Here is a 19,613-nt window from a genome sequence, read left to right on the forward strand (position 1 = left end):
ACACACGCTTGACACCATCTGAACCAAATAAGTTTATCTTTGTCTCATCAGACCACAGGGCATGGTTCCAGTAATCCAAGTCCTTTGTCTACTTGTCTTCAGCAAACTGTTTGCGGGCTTTCTTGTGCATCATCTTTAGAAGAGGCTTCCTTCTGGTACAAGAGCCATGCAGACCAATTTGATACAGTGTATGGCATATGGTCTGAGCACTGACAGGCTGACCCCCCACCCCTTCAACCTCTGCAGCAATGCTGGCAGCACCCATATGTCTATTTCCCAAAGACAACCTCTGGATATGATGCTGAGCACGTGCACTCAACTTCTTTGGTCGACCATGGCGAGGCCTGTTCTGAGTGGAACTTGTCCTGTTAAACCGATGTATGATCTTGGCCACCATGTTGCAGCTCAGTTTCAGGGTCTTGGCAATCTTCTGCTAGCCTAGGCCATCTTCATGTAGAGCCACAATCCTTTTTTTCAGATCCTCAGAGAGTTCTTTGCCATGAGGTGCCATGTTGAACTTCCAGTGACCAGTAAGAGAGTGAGAGCGATAATACCAAACTTTACACACCTGCTCACCATTCACGCCTGAGACCTTCTAACACCAACGAGGCACATGAAACAAGAGGGGGGGGGGACAAGATGGCTCATTGGGCCCAATTTGGACATTTTCACTTAGGGGTGTACTCACTTTTGTTGCCAGCAGTTTAGACATTAATAGCTGTGTGTTGAGTTTTTTTTGAAGGGACAGCAAATTTTCACTGTTATACGAGCTGTAAACTCACTACTTTACATTGTAGCAAAGTGTCATTTCTTCAGTGTTGTCATATGGAAAGATATAATAAAATATTTACAAAAATGTAAGGGGTGTACTCACTTTTGTGAGATACTGTGTGTGTGTGTGTGTGTGTATGTAGATAGATAGATAGATAGATAGATAGATAGATAGATAGATAGATAGATAGATAGATAGATAGATAGATAGATAGATAGATAGATAGATAGATAGATAGATAGATAGATAGATAGATAGATAGATAGATAGATAGATAGATAGATAGATAGATAGATAGATAGATAGATTCTGCCCAGGCTTGCTCTTAAAATGTTTCACCTATACAGTTTTGTGAATTTTTTAAATCCTTGTCCTCTATGCATACAGTACAATAAAGGTATACTAATTTATATTTTACCATTCTGTTATGCACCATTTGTGCTAAAATTGAAAAGAAAATATCATGTTTTCACATTGTGACAAAAATAAAAGATGTCAAGTACTCCATCCACACAATACAACTACGCACATTACACATGGTTATATATAAATGGCTACAGGACCTCAATGAGGTATTCAGCAGGTTTTCTCACACGTTTTATCTACAATTTGTCACCGGGAAAAAACAACACCTGTCACATGATTAAAGGCAAAACATAACAACATATATAGTCCCAGATCTCGACAAAAGTAAATGATTACACATGAACACTTTCATTGTTAAGTGTGATGCTTTTTCAACAAGGGAATGTATCTTTGTTATCTCTAGCATGTCCCAACTGGTTAACTTATCCAAACTAGTTGCACTAAGTAACATATTTTCAGTTGTTAGTTTAGTGTAAGCGAATCAGTTAAAACCACAGTTATGGGACACTGAAGGAATAACTTTCTTCTACACCAAAACCAAACGAAAACACTGTGAAAATGTTAAAAGGGTCAAGAATAGGTATTTTCATGTGATAGCAGAAAATATCTACACAAAACTCTCTGAAATTTGCAGGAAACTGTTTCAGCGTGTGAATTTTACAGATAAACTTAAATGTACCGGATTGGGTTATTTAAAAAGTTAATGTTTCACAAATAATTCCCTGCAAAAGTTGGATTCACACAGGTTCAGGTGCAGAAGAAGATCCAACAACCATGTCTCTCGAACATCAATTCATGTTCCAATGTTCCAAAAAAACAAATTCTCGAATAAGCAGATGTGTAAGCGCCCACCACCCGAAGTCTTAAAGGCAAACCTTTTTTTTTTTCATTTTGGATAGAATGAAGATGGAATAGAACCCCTGTCAGTTTACTTTTTTGCCATCTGTATCTCATTGGGGAGATTTATCTTCACTTCCTGTTCCATGGCCAAAAAAGCAAATCTCTGCAAGTTAAGGGAATCTATTGGGAGCCCCCAGGTGACCAGAACTAGTGTACCCATTGGAAGATTTCTGCACTATTACTTTTCTGGGGACAACTCAAAATGTAGGATTTTCGTTTACTTTCACATTGAATCATAATGGTCAACAGGGGAAATAGAGAGGGTGAATCTCCCTAAAGCAGTACAGATAGGAATAAAAACTGACAGGTGTTGTAATGCATCTTCACCTTGTCCAAAACTAAAATATGTTTTGATTTAGTTGTAGTTTGAGTATGTGTACTGCGCCATTCAGATCAATATTTATCATTACATGAATTTATATAGGGCTGACAATTTACGCAGTGCTTTATATATATATATATATATATATATATATATATATATATATATATATATATATATATATATATATACTGTACATTCATACTAGTCCCTGCCCTCCAGGAACTAAAGAATCTAAGAATCTTACATGCATACTAAGGCCAAAATAAATCTATCTGCATGTCTTTGGAGTTTGGGGGGGGGGGGGGTAACCAACACAAGTACAGAAAGATCATGCAAATGCCACAAAAGTAGTGTTCTGCCTGGGATTAGACCTGATGACCCAGTGCTGCAATACAGAAGTGATAACCACTAAACCACTATGGATCAACACACTAATATTGCCTTATGGGGTTATGTTTTACTGCTAGTATAAAGACAGTTTATTGATTCTATCTGAAACAGCTAACAATGTAAGCCAACAGAATGCTCTACATTAAATAGCAAACAAATACAAAAGTTTTTTTTTTTTACTTTTGGATAGAGAAAAGGGATTGGGAAGGTGAAACAAAAGCACACTGAGCTTCCCAGTGAAAGGCTGTGCAGGGGAGGGGGGGGGTCTAAGAACAAGTCTGATCATTGGAGGAGAGCACACTGAGTTCCCAGCACAGCTAGATAACTGACCATGCTGTTTTCCTGCTTAGGCTGGCCATACATGTACAATTTTCTGTTAGATTTACCAAAAACCATATACTATGAGGTCAAAACTAAACAACACTTTCAATTGTATGCAATTAGGCAGGCCTTTGTACTACATAGTTGAAGGTAAATCTAAAGAAAATTGTAAAATGTATGGCCAGCCTTAGTGTGGTCACATTTTAATAGGAAAGCAGAAGGACAGTCAGGATCACCAGGGATTTCATTGAAAGGAAGTAATACAAAGAGAACAGGATGCTTTTTCATACAAGTACATGGTACAGCCAGGGCCGGTGCTTCCACTAGGCAAACTAGGCAGCCGCCTAGGGCGCATTGCCACCTAGGGGCGCAGCCAGGAGTGGTCACTCTCTCTCCATCATGAATGATTATTGTGAGCTGAGGGGAGAGGTGGCGGTAGGGGAGGAAGAAAGGACAGATAAAAATGCCAGGTTTTTTGGGCAGTGGCGGAACTATCAGGCCCTGGCTTTCCACCACTGTTGAAGCGGCACCAAGAGGCAGGAATGATAGGCAGGAAGACAACCAGAGTGGTGCCTGCATGATGATCCTCTTCAGCTGGAGCTGAACGGCCTTAACCCCAGGCAGCAAGTGACTCTCTGCACTGAGCTGGTAGGCAGCCGTTCATTTTCCTGGGTTGGTATTAAGCAGGGAGCGGAGGAGAGCTGAACCTGAGCCGGAGCTCGGCACTGGAGGGCGGAACCTTTACTGGGGCAGAAGCAACGAGGCACCGGAATGGTCTGAGGAGGTTGGTGATGAAGGACATGCGGAGCTCTCTGACTGCTGCTTTTCACTCCACCAGGAGCCGGTTGGAGCTGTGGTGAGCACTGTGGTCCAGGAGAGGAGCGTCCTGGGAGAAGGAATCAGCAGGATCACTGTGAAGGAGGGCAGAGTGGGGGCCACTCTCTTCATACCGCCCAGTTAGTGTCCCCAGAACAGGGGATCGGGGTCCCTGGGTGTTACATGGAGCATCCCTGGTATGAAAGGGAATCGGGGTCACCAGGTGTGCCATGGGGAATCAGAGTCACCAGGTGTGACATGGAGGATAGGGGTCACCGGGTGTAACAGGAGTTCGGGGTCACCAGGTGTGCCATGAGGAATTGGGGTCCCTGGGTGTGCCATGGGGGATTGGGGTCCCCAAGTGTGACATGGAGGAACATCAGGGTCCCCAACTGTGATATGGAAAAACATCAGGGTCTGACATAGGAACATTGGGGTCAGTGAGTATGACAGCATGACATGGAGGAACACGGGGGTCTCTGGGTGTGACATGGAGGAACATCAGGGTCAGTGGGTATGACAGCATGACATGGAGGAATATTGGGGTCCAAGGGTGTGACATGGAAAAACATCAAAGTCCCTGGGTGTGACACGGAGGGACATTCGGGTCCCCGAGTGTGACATGGAGGAATATAGGTATCACTAGGTATGAAAGCATAACATGGAGGAACCATCAGATCAGGGTCACTGGGTATGACATAGAGGAGTTTTTAACCACTTTCCTTTTTTTTTTTTGGGGGGGGGGGGCGCAAGTAGATAGTCTTGCCTAGGGCGTCTAGCACAGGCCCTGGGTACAGCAGGCGCACATCAGGAATATGAAATGTTGGGTTTGCATACTCTTTAAAAGACAAGTATGGTGTAACTTTTTCTCTTCTGGGTCACAGGAGTACAAATTCAAATGTTTTATGGTGATCCAGAGTCTGTTGATCCCAGGCTTTTGCCCGCTATCACCTGACGGGGCACAGCCGCAGTAAGTTGGGGATGTTTGATTCTTGCCATATTCTCAGTCCAGCTTTACTGTTAAGTTTCTCCATTGAGTGTAGCATTTCTCATGGCCTAGGCTTGTGATGGCAGCTCTCAAACCACAAGAAAAGAAAGGCAGAAGGAGGAACTTATACCTGCAAAGTTGCTAGCTGTCACTGGAAATTTAATTACCAGCTAATATGTTTATTTTTAAATAATACGTTTTAACAATGATGCGCATTATCAAGCGTTGACAATACAATGAATACCAAATAGCACAACGGAGACGCTGTTACTCTACAATGTCTCCTTTTTTGTCCTTGTGTGACTGACCAGGGTAGAACTAACAAATTTGGACGTATATCCCTGTCACATACACTGCTACAAGACATATATCATCCTTTGCAGCTCATCCCAGATTAAATTTACTGGCTGGTGGCAATTACCTCTCCCCCCAGAGTCTGACCCACTGGCAAATGGAATAGCGTGCACTTGGCTAATTTATTCTTAGCATTTTAGCTCTTAATTGGTGCTTTTTAGTGGTGTACCACAACATACCACCATGGGATCACAGACTGTAAAGAATAAAAATAATAATTTTTAAAATGAAAATAGATGTTTTTCCACTTGTAATTGATGTATCCAAAAAGTTAGATCTTGATTATGTTCTCCCATTTAGCCCTATTACTTGGATCAGTTGTTTAAAGCTGTTAATAATGATCCATCTGGATCAATGTCTCTTCTTGTAGATATCATTTGCTGCATTGTTAGATTAGTACAGATGTTTTTATAGATGGCCATGCTCCATTTCACTGGCTGGTGTTCCACAGCGCAATTCTGAAACTAGGCACAAATGAAAGAAATATAATTATGGAGACTTTCTTTTTATGTAATTATGGAGACTTTTTATGTGATGCTCAGCTGCAATCAGCAACCAATTAATATTTTTAGCACTAACTCTTTATTCAAATAAAAAACATTTTAATTATAACTACATATGCAATCTTCTTTTCAAATTGTCAGCACTATCCAGGTCACACATAACTGGCAGATTTCTTATTGTCATGATGAATTTATCAAACCATGAAATGTGCTTTTATAAGGACTAGGTACAAAATGGAGGCAATGCTTTGTATTTATATTACAAATTATACATGGAAGATTACATAATTAGGCTTGAATATATGTAAATATGTCTATGTGATCAGTGCCATGTACATTGTTTGTCATCTTTTATACCATTAAAGTCCACATGAATTTACAGAAATAAATATTCAGTCGGATTGTCATTGTAAGAAAAACTCTACTTAGTCAGACTGACATTGTACTTACAAACATCATTTTGTCCTGCCTCTACTTTTCTTTTATAGAAGTTCGAAAATGTGTCTAAATATGACTTTGTTGTGTCTAAATAGGACTGCGTTGTCCAGTAGACATCAGAATACCCAGTGCACTCTGTAATCTTAGGCTGGCCATAAATCCTTTTTTTTTTTTTTTGATTAACCAGCAGGTTGAACAAAACAAGAAATGAGCGGATTCTCCTATCCTCACTATCGAGGTGGATGGGGAATGTTTCTCACTGAGCCTTTGTAGAATGACAGCGTGGAAACTTTTCCACTGTCAGAATACAGTGTTGCCAGCTACAGCCAGTGGTACTGATGGATCAGGAAAAACCAGACCGGCTGCCGATACATGGGATAAAAATAGGCCGGTTCCTGCTAAAAGCCAAAATAGGCCGGTCCCAGCTGAATTTTGATCCATATCTTAACATCCCAGAACAGAAACAATTCTTTCTTCCTCAGTACTACAAGGCCAAGTGAGGACACTTGTGATGAGGTGGTGTGACCATAAGAATGAGAGATTGGAAGAACATGTCCACTAAAAGAAAAATGTATTTTAAGGCATTACCAAGCCAAAATTTTAAATCATAACATAAGGTGATACAGAACTACAAAAAAAAAAAAATTAGACTACAACTAGACTTTAACCAAATAAAGAATTATACTTTCCAAATTACTACATGTATACCACTATACTACATTGATCTTGATCCAGTTCCTTTCCTGTAGTATATTTCATCCTTTATCCCTAATTCCTTCCTTAACACAAGCGCTTAACTTTTTCCAGTAGTATTTCCTTTTCCTTATTAACACATGCTTTCGGGGCAATCTTGACATCAAGCGGATGTGGCACATGTCTTGGTGAACAGAAAGTGTAGTCAACCTTTGGGTTTGCTTTAGGGTGCCCTGTGTAAATTGTCAGATTATCCTTATGCTGCAATTGTCCTAATCACTGTACCACAAGCTAAATTCCCTGCCTCAAATTTCACAGTTAAATCAAATAAATATACATGGGAAAGCAGGAAGTCACACACAGATGACTTTAAATCATATCCAACTTTATTAAACCCAGACATAGCACACTGCAACATTAGAAGGAAGCTATTATAGGAGGGTTTATTAGTCCAGGTTTAACCTCATGCCGACCGCAACCATAGTATTACTGTGGCAGGACGGCTTGGCTGCGCAAAATCATGTAGTACTACCTGATTTCGTGCATGAGGTCTCGGCGGCATGCGTGCGCCTCCGAAGCTGCATTCGAATTGTGTTTAGACACAGCAGGAAGCGGGCCACGGGAGGAGCGGCGGCGATTGCCGCCAGCCTCTCCCAATCATCAGATAAACTGACAGAAAACCAGCCTGCTTATGTAAACAAAGCAGGCAAGTCTTCTCTCAGACAGGCAGGGAGAGATTAAGCTGAAACCCCGATCTCTCTGTGCCTGTCACAGAGCCCTTCCCCCCCACAGTCAGTAAGCATATTTAGGCACAGATTAACCCCTTTGATCACCCCCACTGTTAACCCCTTCCCTGCTAGTGTCATTTCTACAGTAACAGTGCATAATATTTAGCACCGATTACTGTAATTATGTCACTGGTCCCCAAAAAGTGTCAAAAATGTCAGTTAGGGGCCTGATCTGTCCACCACAATGTCGCAGTCCCACTAAAAAACACTGATCGCTGCTATTACTAATAAAACAAAAAAATAAAAAATTCCAAAAATCTATCCCGTAGTTTGAAAAAGCTATAACTTTGTAAACGCTTTATAAAAGCTATAACTTGTGCAAACCAAATTAAAATACACTTTTTGGGATATTTTTTTTACTAAAAATATGAAGCAGAATACAAATTGGCCTAAACTGAAAAAAATTTTTAAAAAATTATAAAAAAAAATGGATGATCATCCATTTACATCCCTTTTTCCATAAAGATGCATTGATGTCTGTTTTTCATCTGTCAACGGATGGATGAAAAACAGACAAACGGACAGCATGTGTGAAAGGGGCCATAAGGTGTAAATCCATCCTAATTGGACAAGTAGAGTATAACATCTCTATTAGAATGAATAGGGATTGTGACATGCATGCAGTAGTGCAGAACCCAACAGTGAAGATTTTGAAAAAGAGGCTGTGCATTGCTGAGCATACACACAGCAAGGGACATTAACAGGTAAGTGTGTGAAGGTGGTGTGAGTGAAAACATAAGATCCTATTTAGTGTAATTTCATTAAAAGCAGAGTTGCACTTTAAGTTTCAGGATTAGCCTAACGCAGGCCATACATTATACGGTGGGGATCAAAAGTTTGGGCACCCCAGGTAAAAATTTGCATTAATGTGCATAAAGAAGCCAAGGAAATATGGAGAAATCTCCAAAAGGCATCAAATTACAGATTAGACATTCTTAGAATATGTCAACAAAAGTTAGATTTTATTTCCATCATTGACACTTTCAAAATTACAGAAAACAAAAAAATAGCGTCTGAAAAAGTTTGGGCACCCTGCAGAGTTAATATCTTGTACTGCCCCCTTTGGCAAGTATCACAGCTTGTAAACGCTTTTTGTAGCCAGCCAAGAGTCTTTCAATTCTCGTTTGAGGTATCTTTGCCCATTCTTCCTTTGAAAAGTCTTCCAGTTCTTTGAGATTTCTGGCCTGTCTGTCACGCACTGCTCTTTTAAGGTCTATCCATAGATTTTCAATTATGTTGAGGTCAGGAGATTGTGAAGGCCATGGCAAAACCTTCAGTTTACGCCTCTTGATGTAATCCCCTGTGGATTTCGAGGTGTGTTTAGGATCATTATCCATTTGTAGAAGCCATCCTCTGTTTAACTTCAGCTTTTTCACAGATGGTATCGTTACCATCCAAAATTTGCTGAAATTTTATTGAATCCATTTTTCCTTCTACTCGTGAGATATTCCCTGTGCCACTGGCTGCAATACAACCCCAAAGCATGATTGATCCACCCCCACGCTTAACAGTTGGACAGAGGTTCTTTTCATTAAATTCTGTGCCCCTTCTTTTGCAAACGTACCTTTGCTCATTCCGGCCAAAAAAAGTTCCAACACTGATTTTTGTGGTGAGGACGTAGAAGAGGTTTTCTTCTGATGACACTTCCATGAAGACCATATTTGTACAAGTATCTCTTTATAGTGGAATAGTGTACCACAAATCCAGTGTCTGCCAGATCTTTCTGGAGGGATCGTGCAGTCAAACGTGGGTTTTGAATTGTTTTTCTCACAATCCTGTGAGCTGTTCTGTCTGATATTTTTCTTGGTCTTCCAGATCTTGCATTAACTTCCACTGTTCCTGATGACTGCCATTTCTTAATTACATTCCGAACAGAGGATATTGACATCTGAAATCGCTTTGCTATCTTCTTATAGCCTTCTCCAGCTTTGTAAGCGTCAACTATTTTCAGTTTCAGTTTTTTAGACAACTGCTTAGAAGATCCCATGGTGCTGATTGTTGGGGCAAGGTCAGATGAGTCTGGGCATTTAAAACCTTTGAGATTGACATCACCTGGTCTTCCCAGACGATGATTGAGAACAATCCATGACACTGGCAGGTCTCCGCCTTGCAAAGGGGGCAGTGCATGCTATAAATTCTGCTGGGTGCCCAAACTTTTGCAGATGCCATTTTTTTGTTTTCTGTAAATTTGAAAGTGTCAATGATGGAAATAAAATCTAACTTTTGTTGACATATTATAAGAATGTCTAATCTGTAATTTGATGCCTTTTGAAAAATTTTCCATCTTTCCTTGGCTTCTTTATGCACATTAATACAAATTTTCACCTGGGGTGCCCAAACTTTCGATCCCCATTTTTTCGTTCAACCAGCAGGATAAACCAAAAAAAAAAAAAAAGTGCCAATTCCCTCATCCACACTTTTGATACGGATGGGGGGATCACTCCCACAGTGCTATTGTGTTCTGCTGGCAGGGAGCCTTCAGATTGACTTCTGTACAACCAGCCTGCCCACAGATGGATCGAAATTTGACCGGTCCCCGCTGAACTGTTCGAATTTCAACCTAACTATGGCCAGCATAAATGTTAACTAATTTAGCAGTGGTTGTAACCCCTCTGGCACCAATGCTTTGATGGAGTCACCCCCCACCAGCTGAAGTAACCGCCTAAGTCCCGAAGCTGTGCGGTTACATAACCGCTAGAAATGAAAAAAGAAAAAAAAAGTATTTACACTATTACAAATAGTATGCTGCATTACTAGAGGCAACTGGCAGGGAACATTTAAAGGGTAAGTTCACCAGATTTTGTTTTCCAAAATTACAGCTTCCATATGTACCATATGTATAATAATGATGACATATGTGTCATTTACTGATCCATTGTTTTGTGTGTTAGATCATTCATTTGGCAGAATATGCAGGAGCTAAGTGATCACATAACGGCCTATGTAGTGCAGAGCTGTAGTATTGAAAAATTGTGTTTCTGGACACAAGCATGTCACCTATGGTTTAGGTTATGGTTAAGGGTCATTGCATGTGAAGGGCTAAATGTTTTATCCCCTGATTTAATACTGCAAGAGACTGACCCAGAACAAGTATGTGGATAAAGACTTTTCTTTAACTTTCCTTACCCACATACTTTTCCTGGTTCGGTGGCTCAAAAAGTGCTGAAGACAGTAGGTTAGCCTATCAGAAAGTAGAATTTTCAGAAGGTAAGCAATAGCAGTCCATTTATTTCTATCATGAGAGGTGTACTTTATGTAGGTAATAATTGGCTTTAAAACTCAAATAAATTAAACAACCTTGAGTGGTTTCACATTTAAAATGTATAACACAGCAGATGTTCAGTTAGCCAGCTATCATCTAGGGGCTTTCAGTGCCATGTGTGGCCATTAGAACAATATGTTTTTTTTTTATTTTTGGTAGGTGACAGAACAATCACAGATAATTTACACTATATAGAGCACTACATTGAACACTCACAGCTATAAGGCATATCAGGCATAAGGGATTGGAGACTAGTAGTCAGTGCTAAAGCCATAATACAAAATATATCAAAGAGGATGGCTCAATAAAGTGATACAGTATTCTAGGTCACCTGTGGGGAAAACAAACAAAAATCCCTGCTAAAAAGTGATTTTTAATATTGGAAGAACTAAATAAGAAAAAAAAAAAAAAAAGGAGGGGGGAGGAGGATTAGGAAAGAAGAAGGTGAAAAAACAGAAATGGGCTCCTATCCTGCTGCTTGGGAGGGGGGGGGTCTTTCAACATGAGGTCTTTCTAGGATGCAGAAAATTGAAAAAGGAGCCAATAGAACTACGTCTTATGGAAGTGCTTCTCATGGTGGTGCACTGACAAGGTGAGGTCTTTCTTACCATGGATCTCATTTAACGTGTTTATTAATTGGTTAGATGATGTCCGGGGTTATTTTAGTTGGAGGAGATACAAGACTTCAAACCATTAAGGAGGTGGATAGTTAAAGATTTTTTGCATTTCTGCTTTGAGGAAGTACTTAAATGCAGAAGGCAGTTTTCTGGGCCGTCAATCAAATTCTGAACAGTGAGGTTGTGTATCAGGGTACAAACTTGGGACTAGAAAGGACATATCCCCAGGCACGTCCAGGATATATGAAATAGGGTGCATCTCCAGCAGGTGGAGGATACCTCTGGGAACGTCTTATGTATTTGGCAGGGACCCTATACCACCTGGTTAGTGGTTCCTATTCTGCTTCTTGGAAGTTTGGATGAAATCAATGATTTATGACTTAAGAATAAGATATAATCCTGTTGCAGTTGGGAAAATTTCTGGAATAGATCTCTATCCCATGCAGTCAAGTAGGAGGGAATGTAATTATCTGGGGGTAATGTCAATGCAGCATAGGCAACTGAAAGCTCATGTCTAAGAGGGGTTGGATCCCTGCAGTATTGTTCAAAGTTTGAGGGTGGTGGAGGTGTCTCTCCCCTGGGTTGCTCGGCCAAAAGAAAATGTCTGAGCTGGGATGCTTGCCAACCTGGCAATGGGGAGTCTATTGTTTTGATAGATTTGATGTTTTTTCAAGTGCACCCTTTTCTAAAGTCCATCAGTCAGGAGATATTTGAAGATAAGGAAGGGAGAAATCTAGGGCCTTAACATTCAGGAGATAAGGGGGGGGGGGTTACCTATTACTGACACCATGGGGGAATTAGGTAGGATGTGGAAGGTCACCAGTTTCAAATGCCACATGACTCTCCAAGTGGTGCCAATCAATGGATGATCCCTAAGAGACAGAAAGAGTGGTTCTGGTAACCATGGAAGTAAAGAGTTTAAGGTTGGTATTGAGTAGCAACATGGGCCTATAGCAGGAACATAATGAAAGATCCTTGTCAGACTTTGGGCCCACAGATATGGGAGCTTGCATGGGGTTCTTGGGTAGGGGGTGTTCCCAGTGTATAAATGTAAATGCTTTGATGAACCAGGGGCAAAGGGTTGTATAAATATCTTGTAAAAGAATGGCACCAAGCCATCTGGGCTGGGAGCCTTACCAAAGGGCACAGACGTCAAGCACTATTAAAATCAAAAGCAAACATTTATTATATTGCAGTTTAACAACTCTTAGATGTGATGGCTGTTTTAGTTTCCTGTTTTAGGCTTTCTTCCTTGTATTTTGGTTTGATAATCCAGCCAGCAAGTCTATTGCTTCTCACAGCACAAACTCTCCAGCAGAATGTATCAGTTTACATAGATGAGACAAACCACCTAACACTGGTAGGGGTGATAAAAATAATTAGCTTTTCGTCATTCATGCAAAACTTTTACCCCAAAAGGAAAAAACATGTTTGCTCTAAATGATTATAAAATGCGAACTGAAGTTTGAAGTCAATTGGTTAGTGGTTCTAAATCTGCAAATACATTTAACATTACCCTTCCTACGAGGATGACAATGCTGCTATCTGCTGTGCCTCCTATTCTTATTCATCCAGAGTGGTATCTCACTAATAGAAGAGGTGTGTTACTGGCCAGATCACCAGGTGAAAATAGAGGGGAAAAAGCTAAAGAAAATAAAAATTGATGCAGCCATTAAATCTAATGATTGGTAAGCTGCAATATAATATATATTTTTCCTTTTGCCTTTAATACCGCTTTAAAAGCTTTAGCGAATTCTTCCTCTGAAAGGGGAAGGTTGCATTTATTATACTCAGCTTGGGTGAGTTTTAGTAGTCTGGAATAAGTGAGATAGTGTTGTATCAAAGCATCCCTAGTTTTAGGGGCAGTGGATGCTAGGGGGTCAGCTAAATTATAGAGCACTGAGTAGAATTCTTTGAAACAGGCCACAATGTCAACTGATTTAGTTAGTTTATCTCCCTCCCTCACAAAAGTGTGTGTAGTTGGCTTGCCACCAGTCAGCCGGGCCTCTTACAAAATTCAAAGAAACGCCTCCTACTATAGAGCAGTTTAGCCTTATCCCTCCTGAGTAGTAGGGAATTATGTTGTTTGTGGAGATTTAGTTCACCCCTGAGTGACTGGACAAGTGACTTTTATGTTGTGTTTCTAAGGCATGTATTTGCCTAAGAAGGGAAGAGACCTGGGTCATATGATCCTTTTTCTGTTTGGTTCCTATCTTAATAGGCAAGCCCCGGGCAAAACATTTGTGTGTCTCCCATTTTGTAGCAAGCTTTCCTTAAGGCACCAACGGTACAGGGTGGCACTGGAAGGAGACAAAGCTATCGTCAGTGTAATAGGTCTGAGAGAAACATAGGTTTGTTTGTGGAGGTAGCTAGTCTATCAAGGAGGGCATGAGAAATGAAAAGATAGTCGAACCTGGAGTAAGACTGATGGACAGTAGAAAATAAGGTATAGTCTTTGTTACTGTGATGTTGAAAGCACCAAATTGGTTTCAAACAAACATTTTACAATGGTTCAGACAAGTTTACAACAGATGAGGGGAACCTCTAGACATGTCAAGCCAAGGGTCCAGGGCTACATTAAAGTCCCTTCTCAAAACCACGAGGCCCTCAGCAAAGTGAGAGAGATCCAGCAAGCATGACTCTTAGAAGGTTAGTTGTGCTTCATTCAGGAAATATACATTTGCTAAAGTAAATGTCTGCCCAGAACAATAAGGAAATTTAGTAGTCCCTCTGCATCAGATGAATGGATATGGCAGGACCATTGATCATTTCACAGACTTGTAGAGAACAGTATTTCTAACAGTATGAGCCACACTGCTAGACAAGTAAATCAATTTGGTACAAATTTAACTACTTTTGTTCTACTTTCAGTGCTTAAAAAAAGAGGTATGGCAAAAATATATCCTTTCTTATGTCAGACTAAGATAGGTAAAATACCTGCAGAAAGTCCACTATGTGAATCACTGAAGGCAGCCTGGAGCTAAACAGATAGAAGAGCAGTTAAATGCATACATAAGCTGCATATCATGGAATTATTTTCCCTTCCAAAGAGAGGAAGTAATAGAGAGTATTACCTACTTTAATCCACCATCTCACAGGTTTCCCACCATTGTGGTGGGTATTGGCACCCAACCTCACAAAGCCTCCTATTTTCTGTGGTCCTGTAACTGCCCTGCTCATCACTGTATTCACATACAGTGCAGGACCAGAATTGGCCCTGCATTGTGCCTGTTAATGTTGAGGGCACATCCACATTCTAGGGAGGGAGTATAGAAAAGCACGAACTACCGCAGGGCTGAGGAATAGGCTAAGTATTCCTCTCTATTAAATCCACATATGCTAATCAAGCATTAGATACTGAATATACGGGGAGGTAAAGGTGTAGATAGGGGCACCTGAATTACGTTTTTTTGTGAGCTGAATACATAACTGTATTAACTGGTGTTTTCCTTTGTTTTTCCTTAACATTCCGATAAATTGTTGCAGTTATGCTGCTAGTCAGCCAGGGGGTTAACTGTTCTGGTCATACTTTTATTTTCAAAACTCATATAGCCAAAAATCAACATACTGAAGATCAATTAAGACACTGGCTCCACATGGAGTCAGGCAACCAACATTTTTTTTAGAGGTAAAGGTCAGCAAAGACAGCACTTGCCTCAAAATAAGTTCTTTTAACCACTGATCAGTATTTACCAGCTACATTTACCCCTATTTTTCAGCAAATTAGATTCTGGGAAGCTTAGGAACTTCCAATAAATGCTGATTCCCCACCAAAAAAGTCATCCTTTTTAATATCAAGCTTTAAATATATCAAATGTTCAATACAGGGCTTAATTTTACAACATTATTCTGATATACACTTGTAATCTAATGATTACTTCTAGTACCGGTGCTGTATAACTGCTGCAGCAACAGCTAAAAAACAATTGATTGCTGAGAGTTAATCCTTATTAGTTCTCAATTAAGGTATTCAAACCATGTGATTTGCTGGGATGATTCTCTTTGCAATTGATAAGGCTGCTTCCCAGGGTGTTAGCAAGGACAGATAGCCTACACCTCCTACACTTCCTGTCAGTCGCTTCAAACAATTGTAGCTGAATTATACCTTATCCCTGGAGCAGTGAATCTTAGTCTCAGACATAAATCTGAGAACTGTGTGAGCCAATAATCAATTCAATGCATTCTCAAAACAAATGCATATTACACAAAAACATGCAAATTATACACATCCCTGGTCTGTAAATCTCATTTAACGTTCTACCCAGCACTGCATTTGAATAACTTGCTGAACAACAAAAATCTGTCCTATTGGCTCTTAAAATATTGAGATGGGATAATGCAGGAGCAGAAAAAGCTGGCTGTATAGATTGCAAAGATGACAATTACAGCTCAGATTCAGATCAAGGGATGTTAGTAATTACAAAGATGAGATCTAATCTTTGGCTGATAACAACTTTGTTTGCAATGTACTGATTTTAGTTAGGACAGCTGTAAAACAGGTTTATGCTCACACAATGATCATGTATAGTTTAGGATAAATACACTTGTAATGAAACACTTGTAGCCCATCACCCTTTTCAGGTATATTTTCCATCACTGATTTATTATGTTGAATAGAAAAGCTTTAGTTATTATTAACAGTGATTTCATTTTAGTATTGGTAATTCCAAATGCAATATTTATAAAGGCCAATAATAAAGTGAGCTGGTTTAGAGTTTGTTAATTATATGGCCATGGGGAGGTTAGTGGGGTATTTTTTAAAGAGCAGTTGACTGCCCAGCCAAAATACTACAAATAAACACCTGTAAGTTGTCGTAATCGCCCAAAAGTCGGCTGACTTCTGGCGAAGGGGCATGACCAAAAAATGAGAGCACTGACCAGTATGTTATGGCAGGGGGGGGCAGTCCCCTTGGCAGAACACAATAGCTCTGTGGGGGAGATCGCTGAACTAACATCGTTCAGTCTGCTGGGTTGAACAAACAAAAACGAATAGTGTACTAGACCTAACTCAGAGCTATACCTTACATTGTAACATTAAAGCCCAGCTTTAGACCATTATTTTGTTTATTTATTTTGAAACAGGCTGAAGAATAATTAGGATCCTCAAAGGGCATTGATTGCTATCTCTGCCCCATTTGGGAGAAAACACTTTGTCTCTGAGTGACCCTGAGGAAGGGGCCCTGTGAGACCCCGAATTGTTGGCCTATTAACCCTATGTCACATTGCGTTTATATTACATTTTTTAAACATTTTTGGAGTGCTGGTGACTTTTTCCATTTACCACTGTTTCTGCCTGGCATCATCCATTACGGTCAGGTCACCCTCTGGTTGAGCACCCTCAAGACCAAGCAGCTCAGCATGGGAATTATTTCACATGTCTCACTTTCTGTCTATTTGATGGGCCTCATACAGAACAATAAGTAAGGGAACTCCACTTCCCTATACTTAACGAGGGCAAAAACAAAAAAGAAACAGCATTTGCTGGTAGAGTGAGGAACATTTAAAACAGGGGTGTCACTCTCAATTTCATCGCTGGCCACATCAGCATTATGGTTGCCCTCAAAGGGGCGGTTGAATATGTAAGACTAGATGTCCAGAGCATTCCACCCCCTTACATAAGATGACAAGAGTCCCCCACCCTCACTTACATCACAGAGCACCCTCCTTATCATGTGTTGCTGGGGAAAGAAACTAAAAACGGAGCTGGAAAGCAGAAAGTGCAGGGTCTAGAAGAGGACCAGGGGAAGTCTGAAGTCTCCTTCCAGAGGCTGCTGAATGCTGAGCCTAGGGGAGGAAAGAGAGGAGGGGGTGTTGCGGCTGCACAGAGAGGCGCAAGATCTGTAGGGGAAGTTCTGTCCTCCTCTGCTCACGACTACTGAGACAACGTGGGTGTGGAGACGCAAGGGGTGCCCCAGCTGCAGTAGAGGTGCGAGGGCCACATAAAATTACCCAGAGGGCCAGATTCAGCCCATGGGCCCTGTGTTTGACACACGTGATTTAGAACCTCTGTCAAGATAATAATGCTATGTCTGTGTCTTCCCCATTCCCTGCTTAGGTGATGACTTCCAAACAGAAGAGAAGAAGAAGATAAACCTGCAAACCAACAGCATTTAAATTCTTACATAAATCACTTTTACAGGGACACAAAAAACATAAAACTCATACAAGAGGAACTAATGTTCCCCCACTCTATTCAAGGTGAAAAAGTACTAAATGGAGTTGGGTATTAGGTTCCTAATATAGGTTTCCCCTAAAAATCAGGATAAAAATCTCAGTTTGCAGAGCAGACTGAAACACATTAGGTTCAAATTTTAGCGTCTTTTAAAGTGGTTGTAAACCTTAACATATACCCAGTGAAGTGACTGGCTTCAGGTGATACACAGAGGTAAACAAATCCCCCTACATACCTTATACCTGTTTACCTGCAGCTATATTCCATCTACATCCATTCAAGTGCAGAATTTACATTGCTTGTCTGAGAAAAAAAGGGGGCGGAGAGCTGCAGTTACTTTCTGCACAGCCCAGTGAGGAGAGTTGAGTGGAGGGAAGGGACACAACCCCTTCGCACAGCTCACCGGAACAGAGCTAACGCTACCAGAGTGTGTTTGTGCTGGAGTCGTTCCCCCCCCCCCCCCATCACCTTTTTACCTTCCTGGTGTCAGGAAAACCTGTCAGAAGTGACTCATTCAAATGGAAGAAGAACTGGACAGCAGACAGAAATTACACTTAAGCCCCGTACACACGTACCGATCGTCGGCCGACCGATCGGCCGTCTTTTGTCCAGGGATGTCCTGTCCGCTGAAAAGTGCAAAAGACTGCACACGAATTTTGTCCGCCGACTGCAGAAGTGATGTCATGTGATGGTTAACTTTCCCTGTGTTTTTTCTTCTCTGAGCATGCCCAGTCTTGCAAATCTGCTGATTGTCGGCCGAATTCTGTACTGACTGGCGAACAATCGGCCGTTCTGGTGTTGGCCAACAAAAATTTTAATGCTTGCACGACAAATTCTTTTCGGCCGAAAGTGCGCTGTCGGCTGTCGGAAGCATCATACTAACAAGCCTACAATCGGCTGATCGGTCGTCGGCCGAATATTTACAGCCGACAATCGGTACGTGTGTACGGGGCTTTAGTGTTCTCGATTGAGACACACTATAAAATATAACTGAGTACTAATATTTATAGGTAAGGTTAATCCAGGGAATATCTGACTGCCTCTTGAGGGATCAGGAAAGAATGTTTTCCCCCCAATGGAGCAAAATGGATCATGCTTTATTGCTTTTTTTTGCCTTCATCTGGATCAACTGGGGGGTAAAGGATTGTATTTATGGAGGTTTGTGTGAGTTTCATTTTCCCTGGGGATTGAACTGAATGGACTTATGTCTTTTTTTCAACCAGACTAACTATGTAACCATTTTAATGCATGATACTATTGTCAAGTAATCAACAGTAAGATATCAGTGTCTTTAATTTAATCCTCTGTATGTAGCAAAAGGCCAAAGCCCAAGAATGCCTAAATATGCATAAAATGTAACTATAATCAAGAATACATACCAGCTTGGCCAGTGGTGATACTGACTGCAGCAAAGAGCCTTTGGGATCGACTCAGGTCTGACACTCCATTCACAGCTTCAACTTCAAATGTGTAGTTCGCATGAGCAACAAGGTCCACAACAGTTATGTAAGTATCTACTAATCCACTTTGCTGTGGCACAAATCCAACAGTATTCCCACAGGGTACACATTCCCCCTGCTCCCAGCTGCAGCGTTTACATATGACTCGATATGTAACATCATTTCTTCCTCCGCTGTCTGCAGGAGGACTCCATTCCAGGGTCACTGTTGTCTGGTTGATATTGTAAATTAGATTTTGTGGTGCTGAGGGTGGTCCTTTACAAAAAAAAAAAAAAAAGACACAAATGTTAGAGAAAGCAAACATTAAAATAAATACACATATGAACAGACAGAGCGATAGAGAAAGAAACAGAGAAAATGTTGGAAAAATGGTATTCCCTATGAAAAGCCACAGAAAAAGTCATCAAATTGTGGACTCTTTAGAAAAAAATGTTTACAATCGTGCAGC

The 19,613-nt window shown here is 40.8% G+C and overlaps 1 protein-coding gene across 10 annotated transcripts in view; it reads right to left on the reverse strand.

The window, feature by feature from the left end:
• Positions 1 to 19,613, reverse strand: part of EPHA7 (EPH receptor A7) — a 275,589-nt gene that overhangs the window by 143,816 nt on the left and 112,160 nt on the right. For all 10 annotated transcript variants that reach the window (XM_082251257.1, XM_082251256.1, XM_082251253.1 and 7 more), the window contains exon 5: positions 19,085 to 19,420. In XM_082251257.1, coding sequence (XP_082107383.1) covers positions 19,085 to 19,420 — 336 coding nt within the window. The remainder of the gene's footprint in view (positions 1 to 19,084; positions 19,421 to 19,613) is intronic.

The sequence above is a fragment of the Pelophylax lessonae genome (genome assembly GCF_965119305.1).
Source record: "Pelophylax lessonae genome assembly, chromosome: 3".
Taxonomy (NCBI): domain Eukaryota; kingdom Metazoa; phylum Chordata; class Amphibia; order Anura; family Ranidae; genus Pelophylax; species Pelophylax lessonae.